The sequence below is a fragment of the Schistocerca nitens genome, chromosome 2 (genome assembly GCF_023898315.1).
Source record: "Schistocerca nitens isolate TAMUIC-IGC-003100 chromosome 2, iqSchNite1.1, whole genome shotgun sequence".
Lineage (NCBI taxonomy): Eukaryota > Metazoa > Arthropoda > Insecta > Orthoptera > Acrididae > Schistocerca > Schistocerca nitens.
In genome coordinates this window covers 380,590,793-380,608,672 of record NC_064615.1, presented here as the reverse complement: position 1 = coordinate 380,608,672, position 17,880 = coordinate 380,590,793, and the positions used below count along the sequence as shown (strand labels likewise).

At 44.8% G+C, this 17,880-nt stretch overlaps 1 protein-coding gene across 1 annotated transcript; it reads left to right on the top strand.

Moving 5' to 3' along the window:
- The first annotated feature begins 12,425 nt into the window (after positions 1–12,425).
- On the top strand, positions 12,426–14,461 carry LOC126236211 (cuticle protein 21-like). Its single transcript, XM_049945333.1, has 2 exons — positions 12,426–12,437; positions 13,856–14,461. The coding sequence occupies exons 1-2, from the start codon at positions 12,426–12,428 to the stop codon at positions 14,459–14,461; spliced, it is 618 nt and encodes a 205-aa protein (XP_049801290.1).
- Positions 14,462–17,880: the final 3,419 nt, after the last annotated feature.

Genomic DNA, 17,880 nt, shown 5'->3' with positions numbered 1-17,880 from the left:
ATTAACTTAGAAATACTGAAAAAATATCAACATCAGGTAATTCACGTTTGCTTACAAAACCATATGTTACAAGTTACGAACCTAGCTGGTCGTACGAAAACGTTCTGAATTTGGACTGACATTAATATCTGACTCCATTCAGAAGCAAAAGGATTTTATGTGAAAGCGACAACACCGTGTGCTGACGTACTCCCGGAGCACGTTGCGTCAGCAGTGTACAGGAATGAGCCGACTAAGCACAGTTGCATAGTACTGGAACGCGACGTACTTTTTTAAAGAAATATCGACACACTCATTTTATTGTAAATTAACAGCGGTACATAGCTTATAACGCCTGAGGTATACCCGCGCAAACCTCACATTCCACAAAGAGTTCAGGCTAAGCCTTCATTGTAGTTTTAGAGATCCATTCACACGAGATGGTTTAAGACAGATTACGTAATGATACGCCAGAGACAGTTTTTGCTGTCTGTTCTATAGTATTTACGTGCATTAGTGTCAGATACACGCGATAAATTAAAGGTTTCAGTTTTTATTTGCGTATGAATAACATAAGCGAAGTTTCTATTCAGGACAGTTCCGGGTGTACGCAAACGTTTGTTTACATTCTTAACTGAAGTTAAATACTCGAGATTATCAATTAATTCAGTGCACAATACTCAGTATTCACGTTTATTAGTGTCAATTAGACTCGACACATTGAAGGTAGCAGTTTTTATACGTTTCATTAGGAATAGTGATACTGACAGTGATTTCTAACCTCCCTTTTATACGTTTGGCTAGCGCAATCTGCGACCGTAACAGTTAAACAAAATTATAATACGTGGTAAATTAGTATTACACTACAATATCTGAGTAAATCAGTGTTACAATACAACTTCTGAGCGCTTATTACATACGGTTTAGTTAGCAGAAAGCTAAAACTCACCTCGCCGTTTGCTTAAATTCCTTAGCTTGTTGTGGGCTTTAGTGATCGTGTACTGCAAGCCCATCGGTTCCTATAAAGTAGAATTTGTATTTTTGCTTTACATTCTGAAGCCGGCCGCGGTGGTCTAGCGGTTCTAGGCGCTCAGTCCGGAACCGCGCGACTGCTACGGTCGCAGGTTCGAATCCTGCCTCGGGCATGGATGTGTGTGATGTCCTTAAGTTAGTTAGGTTTAAGTAGTTCTAAGTTATAGGGGACTGATGACCACTGATGTTAAGTCCCATAGTGCTCAGAGCCATTTTTTTTTTTACATTCTGAACTCTTAGTGTTAGCTAAAGGATTTGTTTTGTACCTGCGTCTGTCAGTGTGCAATACCCAACGTTTACGTTTATTAGTGTCATTTAGACTCGGTACATTTAAGGTAGCAGTTCTTATAGTTTTATAAGGTCACTTACGCGTGTATGTAAACGCTTGTTTAAATTACAAATACGAGGGATAATCAGTAGGTGCAGCTTACCGTAGGTCACTGTTTAATTCGTTTATAATATTCACTAGATAACCCCTAGCAGTTTACTGTAGGTCACTGTCTTATTCTTCAGTATTCACTAAATAGCCCCTAGCAGAAAAATAAGCACCAGATCTCGCTTCTACCATAAATTTTTATTTTCATTATTGAGTGTCCTTTCTGGCAACTAGAGTGTAGCTGTTAACCTTGTGTGACAGTAGGTTTCCTTAAGTCTCTTATAGTAAATCAGTTATTAGCTAGATGGGTAGGGACTGTGTCTGTTGTGTGCGGATGCAGGAGTAGTTGGCCAAAGTCCAAACGCAACTGGAAGCTTCGTTGGCCACAGCCAACAAGCTCCAGAGTGCCACCTTGAGGTGCCGTGGGGATGGGGTGCCTGGGGCAGCCTCTGCTGTACTAAATGTAAATGTCAAGGGGGGGGGGGGGGGATGTCACAGCTCTCTTGTCACTGAGCCGGCTGGCCCACTCTCACCTCAGGGTGGGTGGCAGACTGTGTCGAGGTCTCGCGCCTCAAGGCGAAGGCTGCATGGGGGATTCAGGCTCCTGCCAAATCCCATGCACTTTGCTAATAGATTCAGTGTGCTGTCTGATGATGGGGGTGGGGGGGGGGAGGCTGAACCGGATCAGACTGCACCTTCTGCCAGGATAGTGGCTGCTCCTTCAGCAAGGTCCGGACAGGCACGTGGAGGTCGGGGTTTGTTAGTTACTGGGAGCTCCAATGTTAGGCGGGTCATGGAGCCCTCAGGGACATAGCGGCTAGGGCGGGGAAGAAGTCCAACGTTCACTCGGTGTGCTTGCCGGGGGGGCCTTGTCCAGGATGTGGAAGAGGCTCTTCCGGCGGCTATCTAGCTTGCGGGGTGCACTCAACTGCAGATTGTTGCGCATGTCGGCACCAACGATGCCTGTCGTCGGGGTTCCCAGGAAATCCTTGGGTCCTTTCGACGGATCGCTAAATTGGTGAAGGCGGCCTCCATCTCTCGAGGAGTGGAAGCCAAGCTGACGATCTGCAGCTTTCGTACTCAGGGTGGACCAGGGTCCTCTGGTTTGTAGTCGAGTGGAGAATCTAAACCAGAGGCTACGTTGACTCTGTGACGAAAATGGTTGTAAATTCATAGACCTGCGCTACGGGGTGGAAGGTTGTAGGACGCCTCTCGATAGATCAAGGGTGCACTACACACCGGAAGCAGCTACATCAGTAGCACAGTACTTGTGGTGTGCACGTGGGGTTTTTTTAGATTAGGTTCCTCCCCACGGGAAACAAACCGCTGGCCCAGAAAATTACTAGTTCATGACACTGATATGGATGTTCCAACTGTAAAAATTGTTAGTTCGCTTAAACAGGTCATTCCACAGGATTTAAATATGCTTAATCTTATGTTAGTAAATTGTCGAAGTGTCTGTAGCGAGATCCCCGAGTTAATCTCCGAAATAAATAGTAGCAATGCCAATATTGTATTAGGTACCGAAAGCTGGTTGAAACCAGACTTAAAAAGCAGTGAAATTTTGAACTCTGATTGGGCATGTTTAAGAAGGATAGGACTGATGCTACGGGAGGTGGTGTGTCCATTGCAGTTAAAAGCTGTTTAAACGCAGTTGTGATCGATACTGCGTCGTACTGTGAAATAGTCTGGATAAAGCTGTCAATCAGACAAGGATTGACCATTGTATTAGGATGTTTTTATAGACCACCAGCATCCCCGACAAACGTCGCAGAACGTTTCAGGGAAAGTCTTGAGTACATAGGAAGTAAATATCCAAATTATCCATTAGTTACAGGTGGAGACTTTAATGTAGCATCCATTGATTGGGAAAATTACACGTTTATCACAGTGGGCAGAAGCAAAGATTCGTGTAAAGTTATTCTAGGAGCGCTCTCAACATACAACCTTGAGCAATTGGTTAGAAAACCATATGGGAACATATTAGACATATTAGATATCTTGGCGACAAACAGACCCGATCTTTTTGAGTAAGTTAATCTAGAAGAAGGTATTAATGACCATAAAGTCGTTGTGGCTTCTATGTCAGTGGAAGTTGCAAAAAAAAAAAAAAAACCAGCGTAGAGTTTGTAGAGTTTTCTTGTTTGTGGAAGCAAATAAAAGTGTCATTGATGAGTATCTTCATAGTCAGCTCCAAGCATTCACCGCGGGACACAAAGATATTGAGTATCTTTGGTCGGAATTTAAAGGTATTGTCCACCATGTGCTAGAGAAGTATGTGCCTAGCAAAAATTTGAGGATGGAAAGGATCCCATTGGTTCAATGGTTTTAAACGTAGTCACTGCCCCGTTGACAAATAGAAATTACGCGAAGTGAAAGCAGCTGTCAAAAGGTCAATGAGAGATTCTTTTAACGAAAGCAATATTTTATCTGCAGATTCTAAAAATAACCCCAAAAGTTTTTGGTCGTACGTAAAATCTATGAACGTTACAAATATTTCAATACCTTCTCTTGCTGACAGTACTGGTCATGTAACTGATGATGATAAACAGAAGGCCGAAATTCTAAACCTAGCTTTCAAAAACTCGTTTACGATAGAGGACTGCAGTACCATTCCCTCTTTTAATTATCAAACAAACGAAAGGATAGCTGATATAGTGTTTAGTGTATCTGGAATTGTAAAACAGTTAAGATCTCTAGACGCCAGAAAGGCATCTGGCCCCGACGGTATCCCCGTAAGATTTTACGTTGACTATGCTACAAATATAGCACCATTATTATCCGTCATCTATCAGAGATCATTGGACAATGAGAGACTCTTTTAACAAATTTGAAAGCAATATTTTATCTGTAGATTCTAAAAATAACCCCAAAAAATTTTTTGTCGTACGTAAAATCTATGAACGCTACAAATAATTCAATACCTTCTCTTGCTGACAGTACGGGTAATGTAACGGATGATGATAAACAGAAGGCCGAAATTCTAAACCTAGCTTTCAAAAACTCGTTTACGATAGAGGACTGCAGCACCATTCCCCCTTTCAATTATCGAACAAACGAAAGGATGGCTGACAGTTTAGTATATCTGCGATTGTAAAACAGTTAAGATCCTTAGATGCCAGAAGGCATCTGTCCCAGACAGTATCCCGGTAAGATTATATGTTGACTATGCTACAAATATAGCACCATTATTATCCGTCATCTATCAGAGATCATTGGAACGGCGGAAAGTTCCACGGGGTTGGAAGAAGGCCCAGGTCATAGCAATCTATAAAAAGGGTAGAAAATCGGATGCACATAATTACCGGCCAATTTCACTGACATCCATTGGTTGTAGAATCATGGAACATATTTTGTGTTAAGACATAATGACCTTTCTAGACTCTGCGAAGCTCATCTGCAGAAACCAGCACGGTTTTAAGAAACAGCGGTCATGCGAGACACAGCTGGCCCTCTTTGTGCATGATATACAACAGGCTCTGGATATCGGCTCCCAGGTTGATGCCATATTTCTCGACTTTCGAAAGCGTTCGACTCAGTTCCGCACTGCGCTTGCTACAAAAGTGCGCGCTTACGGTCTATCCAATGACATATGCGGTTGGATAGAAAGTTTTCTAACAGTCAGGAAGCAGTATGTCGTCCAGAACGGGGTAACTTCAACAGAACAAGAGTAACTTCAGGTGTGTCCCAGGGCAGCGTAATAGGTCCGCTGCTTTTTACGATTTACGTAAACGATCTGGTTGATGGTATTGACAGCGGCCTTGGACTGTTATGGGACCCTTACCAGTTAGGTCTGATTCAAGAGATTGAGAAGGTCCAAAGAAGAGCGGCAAGATTCGTGACTGGTACATTTAGCCATCGCGAGAGCGTTACAAATCTCACAGAAAGTTTGAAGTGGGACACACTTGCAGACAGACGGAGCGCTAAGCGGAAGGGGCTGCTCACTATATTCCGAAATCCTATCTTCACCGAGGATGTAGAGCATATATTGTTACGACCAATTTTCAAATCACGTAATGATCATCATTCAAAGATAAGGGAAATAAGAGCTCGTACTGAGGCGTTCAGACAGTCGTTTTTTCCTCGCGCGATCCGCGAGTGGAACAGAGGGGGGGAAATATGGCTTTGGCGGGAATTGTGCCCTCCGCCACACACTGCTTGGTGGCTAGCGGAGTATATATGTAGATGTGGAATGGCGCAAAACTATTCCTTGAAGGGCGCGAGTCACTGGAAGACGATGCTCGTCCCGGACAGGCACATCGTGACAACCGTTGAATCACCGTGGACGAGATCCATGGGTTACTGTGTATTAGCGTCGGCACCGTTCACACCATAATGCATCAACACTTGAACTTTCTAAAAATCTGTACGCTGTGGGTTCCCTACCAACTGACCGCCGAACAGCGCAATACTCGAATGGCGCCGTCTTTCAGTCGTCTGCAGCGTCATCATGAGGAGGAATACGGCTTTCTGTCGCGTATCGTCACAGGTGACGAACCATTGTGTCACCATTCTAAACTGGAATGCAAGCATCAGAGCAAGCAGTGGAAACTTGTGACTTCACCACCTTCAAAAAAATCAAAGGCAGCGCACACGAGTTCTGGTAAGGTCATGATGTCCTTTTTTGTCCACAAGGGCCCATTGCTTGTCGAGTTCCTGGAACGGGGAACCACCATCAATGCCCAGCGTTATCAAGCCACTTCACAGACGAGCCATCAAGCAGAAATGCCGAGGCATGTTGTTCAATGGCGTTATCCTCCTGCATGATAATGCCCGCCCATACACGGCCAATGCGATGAAGACGACATTGCAAGAGTTTCGATGGGAAACGTTGGAACATCCACCGTACAGTCCCGACCTTTCACCGTGAGACTTTCATGTGTCTGGACCTCTAAAACAAGCTATTCGTGGACATCGATCCGCAACGGACGACGAAGTGTGTGACTGGGTCCAGGCCTGGATCCGACAGCAGCCTGCTAGCTTCTTCAAGGATGGAGTCAACCGGCTAGTGTCGCAATGGAATAAATGTGTCAACAGTTTTTGCGACTATTTTTGATTATGTGTTCTGCGTATAACTACATTTCTTGGCTAATAAAATCGTTACCGTTACTTTACACCAGTGACAGGGTTTCATTTGAAAGCCCCTTATATATTGCTTCCTCCTATGTATATCTCGCGAAAAGACCATTAAGATAAAATTAGAGAGATTCGAGTCCCCAAGAAAGCTTACCAGCAACCGTTCTTCCCGTGAATTAACAACGGTTGGAAAGAGAAAGGCGGGGGGAGGGGGAAATAACAGGGGTATACGAAGAATGCCACACACCGCATGGTGGCTTGTGGAGTATAGATGTACACGTAGATCTAGGTAACACACAAGATAATGAACTTAACTGCTCAAACAAGGAAATACAAAAATTAAGCAAATGAAGTGGGCAAGAGGGAATATGGGCTTCTAAAAATGAGGTTGAGGAAAAGCCCAGATTGCCAAAGCAAGTACGGATAGAAGAAAAATGCAAAGATGTAAAATCGTGAATGACTTTAGGAAAATCAAAAAAATTCTGCAGAGAAGAGGAGCACCTGTATGACATCAAGAACTTTAACCGCAAGCCAATACCAAACAAAGACTAACTATATAGATAGACTAAATAAGGGAAAGAGACTTGCAAACAGTATTATACGAAAGATAGGGGATGGAACAAGACGAGACAGATGATGCGATATTGCGAGAAGAATCTGACAAAGAACTCAGTGATCTAAGTCAAGCTCTAAATCGGGCAGCAGCCGCCGGGCTAGACAGCAACAGCAACGTGGAAGTAACCGACTTTGTGACATTTTACGAGTTACTAACCAGGAGCGAATTCCATAACTTCATCTGTGTGCTTTTTCGGATTTCTGTGCGTTAATTTAAGATTTAGTAGATGCAATTCAGGGATTTTCGTTTGCGTCGGAAAGTAAACAGATTTTGTGACCTTTTACAAGTCCCTGACCAAGAGCAAATTATTTAGTCTCAACTGCGTGCTTTCGTAGTTTGGTGTTAATCTAATTTACTAGACACGGCTCTTGAAGTTTCGTTAGTGTCTGCAGTAAGACCTTCATAGTACGTGTTGAGAGTCGTTTGTTTGTTTGTATAGCGTAGTTTTGCACAGTCTTTAGTATGGACAGGCACTGTGATTGCTGTGTGCGAATGTGAGTGGAATTGGTAACACTCGCATTCAAGTTGAACATCCACCGTGGTCGCCTCGGAGCGCGCAAGGAGGCGAATTATTTTGTAAATAATAATCTTGAGAATCGTTAGGAGAGTGATAATAAGATACAATAACAACAATACATTGTAAAAATTAATTTAACTTATCTCACACTCACACATCGTCTATCTCTCTTGGCCGTAAAAATGTAAATGCCGTGTGGCTACAGCCTCCCGGCGGGTAGACCGTTCGCCTGGTGCAAGTCTTTCGACTTGACGCCACTTCGGCGACTTGTGTGTCGATGGTGATGAAATGATGATGATAAAGGGCAACACAACACCCAGTCCCTGAGCGGAGAAAAACTCCGACCCAGCAGGGAATCGAACCCGGGCATGACATTCCGTCGCGCTGACCACTCAGCTACCAGGGGCGGACTCTCTTGGCCGTGAAGATCAGCATTGTTTTTATATATTTTGCTACAGTGGGGTCACTGAAAACACTTAACGGTAATTTACAAAAAGTTGAAAATATCACCAAAAAGACAAATCTCTCATACTGTTCATTTCTGTCAGTTGCCACATTCTTTTCAAAAAAAGTATCTTTGAAATTGATTAGAGAGGTATTATAACCTAATTTCGGAAGAATGACAGGCCAAGTCCATTTGGAACAAATATCCCAGTGACCTCCAGGTACATTTCAGAAAATCACAGGAAAAGAAAATCAGGGTAACAGTAGTACTGTAGTCATCGTGTATTCAATAGTCTTTGATGTTGTAGTTGTAGTCTTCAGTCCAAAGACTGGTTTGATGCAGCTCTCCTAGCTACTCTATCCTGTGTAAGCCTCTTCATCTCCGAGTAACTACTGCAACTTATATCCTTATGAAACTGCTTACTGTATTCATCTGTTGGTCTTCCTCTACGATTTTTAGCCCCCACGCTTCCCTCCAGTACTAAATTGGTGATCCCTTGTTCCCTTAGAATGTGTCCTACCAACCGATTCCTTCTTTTAGTCAGGTTGTACCACAAAGTCCGATTCTCCGCAATTCTATTCAGTATCTCCTCAGCATTCTTCTGTATTAACACATCTCAAAAGCTTCTGTTCTCTTTGTATCTGAACTGTTTATCGTCCATGTTTCACGTCTTCCATACAAATACTTTCACAAAGGGCTTCCTGACACACAAATCTACACCCGATGTTAATACATTTCTCTTCTTCAGAAAGGCTTTCCTTGCCATTGCCGGTTTACATTTTATATCCTCTCTACTTCGACCATCATCAGTTATTTTGCTTCGAAAATAGTAAAACTCATCTACTACTTTAAGTGTCTCATTTCCTAATCTAATTCCCTCAGCATCACCTGATTTAATTCGACTACATTACGTTATCCTCATTTTGCTTATTAAAATGGATCTGAGCACCTAACTGACCTAAGGACATCACACACATCCAACCATGCCCAAGGCAGGATTGTAACCTGCGACCGTAGCAGCAGCGCGGTTCCGGACTGATGCGGCTAGAACCGCTCGGCGACAACGGCCGGCCGTTTTGCTTTTGTTGATGTTCATCTTACATCCTCCTTTGAAGACACTGTCCATTCCGTTCAGCTGCTCTTCCAAGTCCTTTGCTCTCTTTGACAGAATTACAATGTCATCGTCAAACCTCAAAGTTTTTTATTTCTTCTTCCTGGAATTTAATACCTATTCCAAATGTTTCTTTGGTTTCCTTTACTCTTTGCTCAATATATAGATTGAATAACATCGGGGATAGGCTACAACCTTGTCCCACTTCCTTCTCGAACACTTCTTCCCTTTTGTGCTCCTCGAATCTTACAACTGCCATCTCGTTTCTGCAAAAATTGTAAATAGCCTTTCGTTCCCAATATTTTACCCCTAGCACCTTTCCAGTCAACGTTGTCAAAAGCTTTCTCCAAGTCTACAAATGCTATAAACGTGATCTTTCCTTAACCTGTCTTCTAAGAGAAGTCGTAGGGTCAGTATTGCCTCGCGTGTTCCTACACTTCTTCGGAATCCAAACGGATGTTCCCAGATGTCGGCTTCTACCCATTCTTCCGTAAAGGATTCGTGTTAGTATTTTGCAACCATGACTTATCAGACTGTTAGTTCGGTAATTTTCACACCCGCCAGCGCCTGCTTTCTTTGGAATTCGAATTATTCGATTCTCGGCGGGGCCAGGGATTTTCTCTGCCTCGTGATGACTGGGTGTTGTGTGTCTTTCATAATCATTTCATCCCCATCGACACACAAGTCGCCGAAGTGGCGTCAACTCGAAAGACTTGCACCAGGCGAACGGTCTACCCGACGGGAGGCCCTAGCCACACGGCATTTCCATTTTTACCTGTCTCATACATCTTGCTCGCCAAATGTAAGTGTTTTGTCATGGATGTCTCTCCCAAGGCTGTCAGTAGCTCTAACGGAATGTTGTCCACTCCCGAGACCTTGTTTTGTCCTAAGTCTTTCACTGCTTTGTCAACTTCTTCCCTTCTCATTTTCATCTACGACCTGTTCCATTTCCAAAATGTTGCCCTGAAGTACATATCCTTTGTATAGACCCTCTATATACTGCTTCCACCTTTCTGCTTTACCTTGTTTGCTTAGCTTAGGGCTGGTTTTGCATCTGAGCTCTTGATATTCATACAGGTGGTTCTCTTTTCTCCAGAGGTCTCTTTAATTTTCCTATATGCAACATCTACGCTACCCCTAGTGATATATGCTTCTAAATCCTTACATTTGTTCTCTAGCTATTCCTCTGTAGCCATTTTGCACTTCCTGTCGAACTCATTTTTTAGACATTTGTATTCCCTTTCACCTACCTCATTTATTGCATTTTTTATTGTCTCCTTTCATCGATTAAATCCAATATCTCTTGAGATACCCAAGGATTTCTACTAGCCCTCGACTTTTACCTACTTGGTCCTCTGCTGCCTTCGCTATTTCATCTCTCAAAGCTACCCATTTTTCGTCTACTATATTCCTTTCCCCTATTCCTGTCATTCGTTTCCTAGTGCTCTCTCAGAAACAGTCTATAACCTCCGGTTCTTTCAGTTTATACAGGTCGCATCTTCTTAAATTCGTGCCTTTTGCAGTTTTTTCACTTTCAGTCTGCAGTTCATAACCAGTAACTGTGATCAGAGTCCACACCTGTCCCTGGAAATGTCTTATAATTTAAAACCTGGTTCCGAAATCTCTGTCTTACCGTAATATAATCAATCTGAAACCTTCCGGTGTCCCTACGTCTCCATGTATACAGACTTCTTTCATGATTCTTAAATCAGGTGTTAGTTATGATTAAATTACGCTCTGTGAAAAATTCTACCAGACGGCTTCCTCATTCGTTCCATTCCACCTAGTCCATATTCACCAACTACTTTTCGCTCTCTTCCTTTTCCTACTATCGAATTCCAGTCCGACTATTACGTTTTCGTCTCCCTTAACTATATGAGCAGTGTCCGTCCCCGGTAGCTGAGTGGTTTCTCTGTAATAAAAAAACTGTCAAATCGGTAAAGCAGATGCCAGACTGAGATTCATTGGAAGAGTCCTAAGGAAATGCAATCCGAAAACAAAGGACTGCTTGAATATTGCTCAGCGGTGTGGGATCCGTACCAGATATTGTTGATAGAAGAGATAGAGAAGATCCAACGGAGAGCAGCGCGCTTCGTTACAGGATCATTTAGTAATCGCGAAAGCGTTACGGAGATGATAGATAAACTCCAGTGGAAGACTCTGCAGGAGAGACGCTCAGTAGCTCGGTACGGGCTTTTGTTGAAGTTTCGAGAACATACCTTCACTGGGGAGTCAAGCAGTATATTGCTCCCTCCTACGTATATCTCGCGAAGAGACTATGAGGATAAAATCAGCGAGATTAGAGCCCACACAGAGGCATGCCGACCATCCTTCTTTCCACGAACAATACGAGACTGGAATAGAAGGGACAACCGATAGAGGTACTCAAGGTACCCTCCGCCACACACCGTCAGGTGGCTTGCGGAGTATGGATGTAGATGTAGATGTAGATGTAATCAACGGATGTCTTCTGACGTCCGCCCAGATCAAACGCAACGAACTATATCGAACAAAACGAAGAAAAAGGAAGAATAAGAAAAGTGGTGAGCGCGACAGAATGTCAATCCCAAGGGCCCGGGTTCGATTCCCGGCCGGGGCGCCGGCCGCAGTGGCCGAGCGGTTCTAGGCGCTCCAGTCTGGAACCGCGCTGCTGCTACGGTCGCAGGTTAGAATCCTCCCTCGGGCATGGATGTGTGTGATGTCCTTAGGTTTAAGTAAGTCTAGGCGATTGATGACAGATGTTGAGTCCCATAGTGCTCAGAGCCATTTGAAACATTTTTGAACCGGCTGGGTCGGAGACTTTCTCCACTCAGGGACTGGGTGTTCTGTTGTCTTAATCATCATCATTTCATCTCCATCCACGCGCAAGTCGCCGAAGTGGCATCAAATCGAAAGACTTGCACCCGGTGAACGGTCTGCCCGACGGTAGGCCCTAGACACACGACATTTTATTAATTCCCACTTTGATACGTTAATTGTAATGCTTTTATAAGACATAAGTGAGTGTTAAAAACATTTCGATCAGTATTATTAGACTGGCAGTGATCTCTCTGCTAAATGTCTTGAGTACCAGCCGGATTCCATTTCGTAGCGGACGGCTGTGTCTCAATTGGGGTAGGTGTGCCCACGGCTTGCCTTGGCCGATGGCCGTCATCCACGCCACGCATTGCGAAAACGCGGGCTGCGCCCCGCCACGCCTGCAGCGGGTATATAACTGCCAGCCGGACAGTGCGTCGTCAGTCCTGCACTCCGCACAGCGAGAAACTCACCGACATGGCCTGCAAGGTGGGTGCCGCCGGAAGACTGCACAGCTTCCACCTGCCGACTGTGTTTCGAGTGTCAATAAATCTGTGGTGTTACAGTTCCGTCATGTGCTTCGAACTTGACAGCGTATTGCCAACTGCAAAGACAGCGGTGCCGACACAGACGTGAGCATGTACGACTCTGTATCAACTCGAGACGAACGTTGTGTAGGATTCAGTGCCTTGAACTGGCTGGTCAGTCTGACTGTGTTTTAGAGTAGCTAGTGGGGAACTATAAGCAATGTGGGGAGGGGATGTGGAACTTCCAGACTAAAAAGATTCCAGATAGAGTATTCCAAAGATAAGAAGGAAAGTGAAACGTCTCGTCAATGTACAGGTCAACCGATTTGCAACATTAGCTCAGAATAAACGTAAATGGAGAAAGGAATCGGTCGTGGATCCCGTTGAAGGACTGAACCAATATTTACCTCAAGTGACTGAAGGAATTTATGAAACATTTAAATCAGGTAGAATGGATCAGAACACGAGTCCAAAGTGAAGTGAATACTTTCTATACAAAATAATCGCATGCTCACGTGGACAAGCACGAGCCTGTTTCCAAAATCTTACTGATTGGAGTCAATGGGGAAATGTTTATGCGCGAAAATAACAGTGAGACGGAAGGACGTACTGAACACTAGTACTGGATACGGAATTGGATTTGGATTTACGCCACTTTCCTCCGTACAATATATCCTTGAGAGTCGGTCGAGCGCATTATGAGCCGGGTGACGGGTGCCTAGGTAACTCAGTTATTAAGAAGATACCCTTTGCAAAGAAAAGATACGCATTTCATTTGAACCCCATCACAAATATTTAATCTACTAGCAAGGTTCATTAGAAAGTTCGTCATGTCTCAATGATAGTTACGTCAGTTTTTGAAACGATAAAAAAATAAGATCTTACAAGATAGCGAGGGTTTTATTTCTCCCAATTTATCTCCAACTCTAAGTAAAGTATATGGAAGAACGTTACTGCCACACGACGATTGCCGAAGATAGCAAAATAAAGCTGACCATACTAAGCACTCAGTTGCGACATTGCACATGGTATGTTCATTGTATAACCAAATTCATATTCGTTTTGCAATACTGTGCCATCAAATTGACGTCACAGACGTAACGTTACTATGTAACTAATGTGGATTAGAAACAATAAGTGACAATGTAATGCTGTAATGATGATTGTCTTAGTAGACTTCTAATGGTCAAGAACCTTTCAGACGACAGCTATAAAACGAATGTTTAAAACGCCAATGACCCCCACTTCTCCATCCATAGCCAAATAACTACACCTCCTGACCTTCCTTTTGAAGCTCCGCAGAAGAACATGCAAAGAACCACTGCCTCACTAGCAAAGACAGGTAGACACTATAACTGACAGATCTACTGTGTGTTTCAGCTGATCGTCCTCGCCGCCTTCGTGGCCGTAGCCCGTGCTGGTTTCCTGGGCGCCCCCGCCGTCTTCGCCCCCGGCCCAGCCATCGCCGCCCGCGCTTACGCCGCCCCCGTGGCGTACGCCGCCCCAGCCCTTCGTGCTGCTCCCGTGGCATACGCCGCCCCCGCACTGCGTGCCGCCCCCCTGGCCGTCGCCCCCGCCGTGAGAGCCGCCCCCGTCGCAGTCGCCGCCCCTGCCGCCGTGGCCGCCGAGTACGACCCCAACCCCCAGTACAGCTACGCCTACAGCGTGCAGGACGCCCTCACCGGTGACTCCAAGAACCAGCAGGAGAGCCGCAGCGGTGACGTCGTCCAGGGCAGCTACAGCCTGGTCGAGCCCGACGGCTCCATCCGCACCGTCGACTACACCGCCGACCCTGTCAACGGCTTCAACGCCGTCGTGCACAAGGAGGCCGGCGCCCACCCCGCCCCCGTCGTCGCCAAGGTGGCCGCCCCCGTCGCCTACGCCGCCCCCGCCGTCGCTAAGGTGGCCGCCCCTGTGGCCTACGCCGCCCCGGCCATTGCTAAGTACGCTGCCCCCCTTGCCTATGGCAAGGCCATCCTGGGCTAAGCTAAATAAACAACTGTCCAGGCTATATTTATTGTGTGTGAATGAGTTTTGTATGGTATGATGAACGTAACGAATAAAATTCGTTTCTTAAAGTAATCCATTGTTTCTAATTCGTTACCTGAATATTCTCATTTTTCAGTAGTGTTTTACTTCATATGTCTGCTTTCACTGTGCGTTAATGTCAGATAATACTACGATACTCACATAATGGAAGGTACACTTCGCACCCAAAGAGTAACACTACTGGAATACAATGTTCCTTAAATATTTACCTTTGACACACTAAGAAACTGTTCTAGTTTGTCCCTTATTGCTATCGAAGTGATCACTTAGTGACTGCAGAATCGGTCCCTCAAGGGAAAGTGTTGAATAGAAGGCGCCGCACGTGACAAAGCGTGGAGGGGATAGGGGGTGGGGGCTTACGTTCACTGTCCAGGACCAACAGCGCCGCAAGCAATCGCGGTGTTCTCCCAACGTAGAGTCTGAACCTTGCTGCAGCACTGTGTTACAGTGAAGAAACGAGCGATGATAATGAAACTGATGGAAAAGTGTTTGGGCGAACACTTTTTATCTGAGAGGCCTGCATTCCTCGGGGCATGCAAGGAGGCGAATGACTTCCCAGGGGGCCGAAAGTAAGGCCTCTCCGGTCAGTCTGACAAACAGGTTCAAGGTGCTGCCTACGGATGACACTGTCCTTCAGCCAGATGCAGTCGCTGGTCCTGTTTAAGAGGAAACCTTCCAGAGGGCAAGAGCCAGACAACCACAGAGCATGGGAATATTCGCAGTTGGGAACTGCAATGTTAGTCGCGTTATGGGGCGTCTTAGGCACATGGTCACTAAGGAGAAGGAGAAAGCCAGTGCGCACTCCGTGTGCATAACAGATGGAGTCTTTCCAGAAGTGTAACGGGTTGCCATGAAGAGCACATGGTGCAGCCAACTGCAGGTGATGTCTCACGTCGGTACAAGTGATGTGGTTTCTTTGTATCGGAAGGGATTCTCTCGAGTTACGTGCGGCTATCAGAACCTGTAAAGGCTGCCAGTCTTTCTTACGAGATGAAAGCAGATCTTACCACTTGCAGCATAGTCGACAGGACCGATTGCGGACTTGTGGTACAGAGCAGAACATTCAGAGGCTCAGTCAGTTCTGCGACCGTGTAGGCTCCAGATTCCTCGAATTGCGCCATCGGTTGGTGGGTTTTCGTGTTTCGCTAAATAGACCAGGAATGCATTACACACAGGAGGCGGCTACACGGGTAGCGGGGGCTGTGTGGCGTGGACTGGGTTTTTTGGTTAGAGGGTATCGGAGAAACACAAGAAGATCTTCAGTCTCAAACGCTGCATGATGAACAGAGGAACAACGTATATCTATTAACAACAGGTATAATACTTCTAAACTATAGTAGCTATGTTGGGAAGTACCAGAGCTCCAAACGCTAGTAGAAAGCACTGACGCTCCAGTCGCTACAGGCAGTGAAAGCTGGCTGAAGCCGGAGACAACGAAACTTTGTCTCGAAACCTGGCAGTAACCCAGAGAGATTCTGGTCCTATGTAAAGCATGCTGCCGTCAAGACTCAATCAATGCTTTCTCTGCATGATAGCAATGGATTACGGTCGATGATAGTGCTGCTAAAGCAGAGCTACTAACTACAGCCTTCGGAAATTTACTCGTCAAAAAAGACGAAGTAAACATTCCAGAATTCGAATCAAGAACAGCTGCTACCATGAGTAATCAGCAGTAGATATCCTATGAGTAGAAAAGCAACTTAACTCACTTAATAAAAGCAAGTCTTCTGGAGCAGACTGTATACCAGTTAGGTTCCTTTCAGAATATGCTTATGCAAAAGCCCAATACTTAACAGTCATATACAACCGCTGGCTTGGCGAAAGATCCATACCCAAAGTTGCACAAGTCACACCAATATTCAAAAAGTGATTCAAATGGCTCTGAGAACTATGGGACTTAACATCTGAGGTCATCACTCCCATAGAACTTAGAACTTCTTAAACCTAACTAACCTAAGGACATCACACACATCCATGCCCGAGGCAGAATTCGAACCTGCGACCGTAGCAGTCGCGCGATTCCGGATTGAAGCGCCTAGAACCCCTCGGCCACTGCGGCCGCATTACACCAATATTCAAGAAAGGGAGTATGAGTAATCAACTAAATTACATACCCATATCATTAACGTCAATGTGCAGCTGTGTACCAACATTACGAATTAGCTCGCAGAAAACGGTCTTTTAACACACAGTCAACACGGATTCAGGAAACATATTTCTTGTGAAACACAACTAGCTCTGTCCTCTCACCAAGTGGTGATTGCTATTGGCAGGGGATTTCAATTTTATTCCGTATTTCTAGATTTACAGATGGTTTTCAAGACCATAGCTCACAAACGGCTTGTAATCAAACTGCGTGCTTATGGAATATTGTCTCAGTTATATGACTGGATTCGTGACTTCCTGTCAGAGAGGTCACAGTTCGTAGTGACTGATGGAAAGTCATCAAGTAAAACAGAAGTGATTTTTCGTGTTCCCCAAGATTGTTTAATAGGCCGTCTGCTGTTCCTCGCCTATATAAACGATTTAGAAGACAATCTGCGCACCAGTCTTAGACTGTTTTCAGATGATGCTGTCGATTATCGCCTAGTAAAGTCATTAGAAGATCAAAACAAATTGCAAAACGATTTAGAGAAGATATCTTTATGGCGCGGAAAATGGTAGTTGGCCCTAAATAATGCAATGTGTGAGGTATCAACATAAGTGCTAAAAAGAATGCGTCAAACGTCGGTTACACGATTAAACAATCAAATCTAAAGGCCGTAAGATCAATTAAATACCCTGGAATTATAATTACGGACAACGTAAATTGGAAAATGTTGTGGGGCAGGCGAATCAAAGACTGAATTTTTTTTTTGGCAGAACACTTAGAAGATGCAACAGATCTACTAAAGAGACTGCCTACACTCGGCTTGTTCGTCCTCTTTTGGAGCAATGCTACACGGTGTGGGATCATTTCCAGACAGGGATAACGGAGTGTATCGAGAAAGTTCAAAGAAGGGCAGCACTTATCACGTTTTGTATTATCGAGAAATACGGGAGAGAGTGTCACGGATACCATACAGAATTTGGGGTGGACATCATTAAAACAAATGCGTTTCTCTTTGCGGCAGTATCACCTCACTTAATCTCAATCACCAACTTTCTCCTCCGAATGTGAAAATATTTTCTTGACGCCAACCTACCTAGGAGGATACGACCATCATAATAAAATAAGGGAAACCGGAGCTCGTACGGTAAGACACAGGTGTTAGTTTTCTCCCCGCTTCTTCGAGAGTGGTATAATAGAGAATTATTGTGGAGGTGGGTCGATGAACAGCCTGCCAGGTACATAAGTGTGATGTACAGAGTATTCA